This window comes from Salpingoeca rosetta (genome assembly GCF_000188695.1).
Source record: "Salpingoeca rosetta unplaced genomic scaffold supercont1.24, whole genome shotgun sequence".
In the NCBI taxonomy this organism is placed as follows: domain Eukaryota; class Choanoflagellata; order Craspedida; family Salpingoecidae; genus Salpingoeca; species Salpingoeca rosetta.
The window spans coordinates 916,277-923,776 of record NW_004754910.1 but is presented as its reverse complement, the minus strand read 5'-3'; the positions used below and the strand labels follow the sequence as shown (position 1 = coordinate 923,776).

Sequence of the window (7,500 nt, the reverse complement as noted above, 5' to 3'; positions counted from 1 at the left end):
TAAATAGGCAAGTTTGTCGGACACACGAGTGCACGCATACCAGTGAGGAAGCCTGCGCGCGATGGAGCTGTTTCAAGCAATACAAAGACAGCGTACATGAGAGATAACATGTTGGCGTGAGTAAGCGTGGTGTCTGGGGCGTCGATAGTGGGCCAAACTCCATCAAGCACGTACCGCACGCCCTCCACGCACACGCACAGGCAAAGACCACCATGCGTCAAACAAGGCCGTCCTTGGAACGTACTGCAAACCGATGCTGGGACCAAGAACTGGTCCATCTTCACGCCATCTCGGCACAAGCTATCCACATGAGGCGTGGACACGTTCTTGCGCCCAAAGCACCCCAGATCTGTTGCAGTGTGCAGTGTGCAGTGTGCAGTGTGCAGTGTGTTGCGATGTGCAGAGATGAGATGTCATGCAGGAAGGAGGGATGTCACATCATGCGAAGTGGCGCGAGCATGCCATGCAAAAGCGATCAAGTCGTCAACCTCACTTATCCTCGTCCAGTGTGTACTCCACCCTTCGTCACTTGTTGCATCCGCGCGTACCTCCATATCCGAGGTCGTCAACCATGAGCACCAGGAAGTTGGGTGGCTGCTTCACCTTGGGCTCCTCTGCAGCTGCAGCTGCCACAGCGGCCACCACGACCATCACAACAACAAGCACCCACATCCTCATCCTCATCTTGACAGCTGCACCAAAACACACCAAAACATTCATTAATTGTGCATCGAATCGTGGAACAACAACAACAGCGACGACGATGAAGACGTCTTGTGTGTTTGTGTTTGTGTTTGCGGCTGTGGTGGCCGGCAGTGTGGGGTGCCATGGGGATAGTGTGGTGAGCAACGCAGGCGTGTCCATCCCCAACGTGGTTGTGGACGAGCTGCTCAAGGCCATCGAGCCAAAGATTGACCAGGCCATCAACGGCATTCAGCTCCCCACTTGCTGGTAAGCGCAGGTGTAGACGGGAAGAGAAGAGGACGAGGGTGTGAAAAGGGGCAATGACTTGTGTGACGTTGTCGCGCCACAGGACCATTCATTGAGGCGTGGCCACTGCATGGGTTTTGATGTTGTCTTTGTCTCTGAGCTCACGTGGCGTCGCACGCTTGGTTGGCAGCTACGATGACGTTGGCGTGAAGCACGTGCACCTGAACTTCCAGCAGCTGAGCATCGTCAACACGCGCGTTGGCCTGAACGTCAACACAAGCGCCAGCACGGATCAGCTCATCATCGAGGCCAGCATCCAACTCACGCTGCAAGGCTTCTATCGTAAGTTGCTGTGGTGTGTGTGTGTGCGTTCTTTGTGTGTGTGTGTGTGTGTGTGTGTGCGTTCTTTGTGTGTGTGTGTGTGTGTGTGTGTGTGTGTGTGTGTGTGTGTGTGTGTGTGTGGAGCGTTTGTGAACACCAACACCAACACCAACACACACACACACACACACACACGCGCGCGCGCATCCACTCATGCTTGCTTCAAACAGGGTTGTGCATCCATGATGACCCGTTTGGCAAGGGATGCTCCACTCTGGATAAGTGCAAGGTGAGGCGTCTTTGCTTGCAGGCGTGCCACTCTTGGCTTCATTCCATCCCGAAGTGCGCTCCCTTTTTGTGGCCCTCGCATCACTGCCGTGTGTTGCTCACCTCTTACCCACCCGTCATCACCCAATGTGCACGCGTTCACGCCACCAGGGAGATTTCTCCATCACGCCTTCCCTGTCGGCCACGCTTGCCTTCACGCCCATTGTCGAGTCCACCAACACGTTGCTCGTCAACGGGACTGTCGCCGGCTTCCGCGTCCTCTCCCTCAACAACAACTTCTGCTCATGGTGCGTGCGTGCGCGTGTGTGTGTGTGTGTGTGTGTGCATGTTTGTGTTGTGTGTGTTGTGTTGTGTTGTGTGTGTGCGTGTTTGCGTGTTGTGTTGTTTCTGTTTTGTTTTGTGCGTACATGTGTTTGTGTGGGTGCATACCTCAAACTCCACTCGATGACACACCAACGGCAACCATGCACACGCCCCCCCCCCATCCAAACGAATTCCCCCCTCAACACACATCCAACAACAACATTCCTGCCCCTTTCCTTCCTCCCTTCAACAGGTTCCAGAAAGGGATCCAGGCAGCGGAGCCAGACATCATCAAGGCCGGCACGAAAGCGCTTGGGGAGGTTGCCGCCTCTATTGCCGCAAGCCTCACGCGCGCAGCCAACTCCCACATCAACACCACCACCGCCCGCGTGGACTGGCTGTTCTCCAACGAGACGCGCAACACCCGTGCGGGCGCGGCGGTGCTGCTTGACGTGATGCTGATCACCCCATCTGGGGTGAAGGCGCCGGCAAAGCAGACGGCTCAGCCCCCGCTCACCCAGCTCACAGACAACGACATCCACGTGGTTCGTGGGGGGTGGTGGTGCAAATGTGGTGGTGGTGCTGTTGTGGTGGTGGTGGCGGTGCTAATGTGGTGGTGGTGGCGGTGCTAATGTGGTGGTGAATGAGTGAGTGAGTGGATGATGTGAGGAGAGTTGGGTGTCACATCAGTTGCCTTCGCCATCGTTGGCATCACACTCATAATCAATCACACCGCTTGCATCGACATCATCATCGCCACCATCACCATCAGGTGCTTGGCGACTCGCTGCTGTCGAATTCACTGTTTGTGCTGGCGGAGGATGGTGTGCTCGACTTTGCCTTCAACGTTGTCATCGCAAACCAGACGGTCCCCATCAACATCTCATTCTGTGAGTCTGTGAGATGTTATGCGTGTCACCATGCTTGTGTGACTGCCGTGTGTTTCGTATTTTCGTACATGTGCGCGGAGATGCCCCCCCCCCTCTATTAGTTTCTGCCTCAACTCACACCGCTTCACCTTCACCTTCCATCACACACACACACACACACACACACTCACTCACTCACTCACTCACTCACTCACTCACTCACTCACACACGCACACACACTCACACACACACACACACACACACACATACACACAGCGGATGCGTCTGACGTGCGGTTCAAGAGTGGCGCTGCCGTCGACCTCAACACGACTGTCGCGTTTCCGCTCCTCGGCAAGACCATCACCGCCAACGCCGTTCTCACAGCTGCTGTCACGGTAAAGAACGCAGCAGCAAGAGAGGGGAGGTGGTGTGTGTGTGTGTATGGTTTGTGCAAGCAGGCTTGTGTATGCTGGCGCGTGTTCGATGTTGAACCTGTTGTTCCTTCGGTCATGGAGCTGTGTTGCCTCACAATCGCCTCTCCACTCCCGTAACACCCTACCCCATTGCCCGGCCCCTCCCGGCCCTCTGGCCTCTTACAGCTGAACGTGACACAGACGGCAGCGCACACGTTCAACGTGACGGTGCACGCGACAGAGGCAACGCTCTCCTCCATCGGGCAGTGCTCAGGTGCGGCATGTGCGCATAGAAAAAAAAACCTGTGTTTGCTGCACACGCTGTGCTGAACGTACACACACACACACCCGCGCGCGCATATGCATGTATGCATGCACACACACACACTCACTCACTCACACACACACACACACACACACACACACACACACACACACACACACACACACACACACACACACACACACACACACACACTCGCGATTTTACTCACCATTCTCCCCGCCCCGTCTCCTCTTTTTTCTTTTTTCCCCCCCCCCCCCCCCCCCCCCCCCCATTCTTTCGTCCTCCTCCCCCCCTCTCCAACTTCGAATTCCTCCATTGCAGACAAGGCGACGTGCAAAGTGTTGCAGGCCGTCAAGGAATACCTGGACAAGCACGGGGCAGCCCTGGTCAACGAGGTGTTGGCCAAGGTGCCCATTGCCGTCTCAAACCAGCACGTTTCGGATCTGCGCGCCATTGTGCGCGACAGCTATGCAGACATTGCTGTGGGCGTGGACTTTTCCTCGCTCGCCGACACGGCCGTTGCAGCCCTGCATGCACACATCACCAGCACCGCTGATGGCGCTGGTGGTATTCAGTGCCCGCAGATTCCCGGCGCACACCAGGACGGCTGCATCTAAGCCATGTGTGTGTGCATGATAGCGTGTGGTTGCGTGCATGTGTGTGTGTTGTGTGTGTGTGTGATTGCATGCACGTGTGAATGTGTCATCCTGTTGCGTATCAAGCGTGACTGTGCCGTTCCCCCGTTACTGGCGCCAAAGATACAACGCGTAAGCCCACTAAGGAGGAGCAGGAGAAGGAGGATGGAGAGGAGGAGGTGGTGAAGGAGGAGGAGGAGGAGGAGGAGGGGCAAACGCAAATCACACACACACACACACAACACACACACACACACACTGCAACCCAAACGCTTTTCTTGGTGGTGCAGAAGCAAGACAAAGAAAGAAGAGAAAGCAAAAAGAGGACAGTTCTCACTCAGTTCACGATTGGTTGTGGATTGGTTGTGGGAGGGCGATGAATGGTCACTCGCACTCACACACGCACTCACACACACTCACACTCACGCTGTCTCCCACGACACCATTGACAAGCCACACGCAAGCCATCCATCCGTTGAAGGAGCAGTCACCTACCACTCTCGCAAACATCAACACCAACGCACACACACACACACACACACACACACACACACACACACACACACACACACACAACCCACCGTTGGAGCTGGTTCGCTTGTGATTGAAAGGTTGCCGCTGAAGCGGCAGCTGAGGCTGAGCTGAGTGGCAGCCATCGCCAACGACAGCGACCCCTCCTCCCCCTCCCCTTCACCACCATTACCAACCTCCTTGCTCCCCTCCTGCCCCCTCACCGCTATCATCCGCAGCACCACCCATCATGCCGGCGTCCACCAGCACAACAAAGCTGACTCTGCCAAGCATACCATGCAGGCGCAGTGCGCTCGTGTATGCGTGCATCCAGCTGGCGTGCGTGATTGCAGCCATCTTTCGGTACACACTGCCATCCACCGTCTACCTCTGCGTGGCCGTGCTCGTCATCCCCATTCTCCTCACCACCTTTTTCTTCGGCAGCGAGCAGCACCAGCGCCGCCAGCACCAGGCGCAGCAGCTGCAACACAGCCTGCAGTTGCAGCATCAGCAACTGCAAGATGAGGCGCGGCAGCGGCAGCGAGAGCAGAAGCAGCGACGCAAGCGGCGGCATCAACGACGCTCCCTTGCCTCGCATGCAACGCGCACGTCAAGCGCCAAGCTCTCCAGTCGCCACCGGGACGGCAGTCAACAGCCAGGCGCAGCGCAGCAGCAGCCACATGCTCGCCGACAACGACCGCGCAGCAAGAGCGAGGTGGTACCGCCACCCGAGATGGATGAGCTGCTGTCAACAGCAGCATTGCAGCAGCAGCAGCAGCCCTTGTCTCGGAGCGAGTGTCCCCCGTCTGCATCGGCACCGGCCATCCCACAGCAGCAGCAACAGCAGCAGTCACACGTAACAGCAGGAGCAGCAGCATCCGTGGCGGGGCGCCGGCAGAAGCGCCATTCCAGCTCAACATTTGCAACGCTCGACCAACTCGTGGAGCAGGGTGGTGACGATGACGGTAATGGCGGTGCATCATCGAGCCACTACCGCCAGCAGCACCACTACCAACAGCGGCAACAGTGCCACTCGCAGGCGTCAAACGCCACCACCACGCACAGCAGCAGCAACAAGAGCAAGGGCGAGGCTGTATCCATCCTGATGGACAGCATCGCTGCAGCCCAGCCACGGGACCAGCAGCAACCGCCACACGTCACGCACCTCGAAGCCCAGCAAGCGATAGAAGCGGAAGAGGCAGCGGCGGCGGTGGCGGTGGAGGGTGAGGTGCACCCTTGCTGTGAGCACCGCCACCGCCATCACGTCTATCAACGCGCACTCCTCATCTTCCTTCTCGCCTTCAGCGCGTGCATGACAACGGCGATGGTGTGCTTGCAGATATGGGCTGCCAGCACGAGCGAAGGCTACGCCAGCGCGCTCACCCCTGGCTCAACAACACAGGAAACGCTGCACCAGCTTGGGCTGCACACCTTCGCCGACCGTGCTGTGCACGACATTCTGCGGCTCATTCTCCCCGACGCGCTCGTGCTGGTTGTATCTGCAGTGCTGTTCGCCATGAGCCCGTCCCAGCGCCGGCTGCAGCAACAGGCTGTGCGGCAGCAGCGGCGTGACGCGCGCGTGAGCGAACGGCGACGCAAGCGCGATGAGAGGCGCAGAAGGAAGCAGGAACAGCAACAGGACAGGGAGAAGGAACAGCAGCTGCAGCAGGAGGAGGAACAGGAGGAAGAGGGGAGGAAGAGCGGTGACGGTAAGAATGGACGGGCAGGTGTGCACAAGAAGCGAAGCCACAGGCGACGCCGTGGCAGCGGTAACAGTGGCGGTAGCGATGGCAGTGGCGGTGGCGGTGGAACTAGCTATCGTCGAGCTCGCACGAAGAACAAGGCACCAAGCACATCACAAGACACGATGCAACAACCACCACAGCAGATGCCATTGCAAGCACCATCCACGCAACAGCGATCGTCAAAGAGCCATCAGCCAAGTGTGAGCAACAGCAGCGATGCTGGTGACGTTGCACACATGCACACATGCGCACGCTTCAGCGCCCTGTCCACCTCCATGCCCCCCGCTGTCCCCACCACCACATCTGCCATGTCGGCAACAGCAGCAGCAGCGGCAGCAGCATCGTCATCGAGCCATCAAATACTCTCGCCCGTGCATGAGGAAGATGGAGTACCCAGCGCCAGTCACGCGAGCGTGGTGAGTTGGGGTAAGAGCAGCAGTGGTGTTGCGGGTGTGGAATCAACAGAGTACACGTCGTACTCGGTGCACACAGTGGAGCGCCATGGCTCCTCGTTTGCATCGCAGCATCCACGCTGGCTGCAGAACGTGCTCGTGCCTGTGGCCATTGCTGCTGCCAACATGCTGCCCAGTGCACTCAGTGCTGTGCAGACGGTGGTGGCGCTGGTGCTGCTGGTGGTGGTGCTGTCTCGCCAGAAGCACCGCTTGAAGGGACATGCAGCCTTGCTGCACAGCGCTCTCAACATCATTGCAGCCATCCAGCTCATCCTCACCCACCTTGCACAGGTATGAAAGTGTGAGAGTGCTGTGTGTGTGTGTGTGTGTAGTGTGTGTGTATGTGGTGTGTGTGAGCGAGTGTGTGGTGTGTGTGTGTGTGTGGTGTGTGTGTGTGTGAGCGAGTGAGTAGGAGTGAGTGATTGAGTGATTGAGCGATTGAGTGAGAGTGAGTGAGAGAAAGATGGTGCGTGGGCATATGCGTCTTCTTGCGAATCGCTGTTTTGTGCTTTTTGTCCACGTGACCTCCATCCACCCAGCTCACCCAGTCAGCCCCGTCCCACCCACACACACACACACACACACACACACACACACACACACACACACACACACACACACACACACAGGCTGACGCAGACTACCGCTGCAGTGCACGGCGCACATTCATCCCTGGTACACTACCACTGCAGGCAGTTCGCCACACCAGCAGCCCGAATCTATCGCATACATCATCATCAGCATTAC

General features: G+C 57.6%; 3 protein-coding genes across 3 annotated transcripts in view; 2 read left to right on the top strand and 1 right to left on the bottom strand.

The window, feature by feature from the left end:
- Positions 1–714, bottom strand: part of PTSG_08696 (steroid sulfatase) — a 4,797-nt gene extending 4,083 nt beyond the window's left edge. The window contains exons 1-3 of the mRNA XM_004990430.1: positions 549–714; positions 245–349; positions 41–67 (exon numbers count right to left, since the gene is read on the bottom strand). Of these exons, the coding sequence (XP_004990487.1) occupies positions 41–67; positions 245–349; positions 549–684 (268 nt within the window). The 5' untranslated portion in view covers positions 685–714. The remainder of the gene's footprint in view (positions 1–40; positions 68–244; positions 350–548) is intronic.
- A 17-nt stretch (positions 715–731) lies between these two features.
- On the top strand, positions 732–4,187 carry PTSG_08695 (uncharacterized protein). Its single transcript, XM_004990429.1, has 9 exons — positions 732–951; positions 1,121–1,272; positions 1,482–1,540; positions 1,690–1,826; positions 2,096–2,387; positions 2,615–2,732; positions 2,989–3,107; positions 3,312–3,399; positions 3,733–4,187. The coding sequence occupies exons 1-9, from the start codon at positions 764–766 to the stop codon at positions 4,026–4,028; spliced, it is 1,449 nt and encodes a 482-aa protein (XP_004990486.1). The 5' UTR covers positions 732–763; the 3' UTR covers positions 4,029–4,187.
- Positions 4,188–4,388: 201 nt separating this feature from the next.
- Positions 4,389–7,500, top strand: part of PTSG_08694 (uncharacterized protein) — an 18,630-nt gene continuing 15,518 nt past the window's right edge. The window contains exon 1 of the mRNA XM_004990428.1: positions 4,389–7,044. Within this exon, the coding sequence (XP_004990485.1) occupies positions 4,807–7,044 (2,238 nt within the window). The 5' untranslated portion in view covers positions 4,389–4,806. The remainder of the gene's footprint in view (positions 7,045–7,500) is intronic.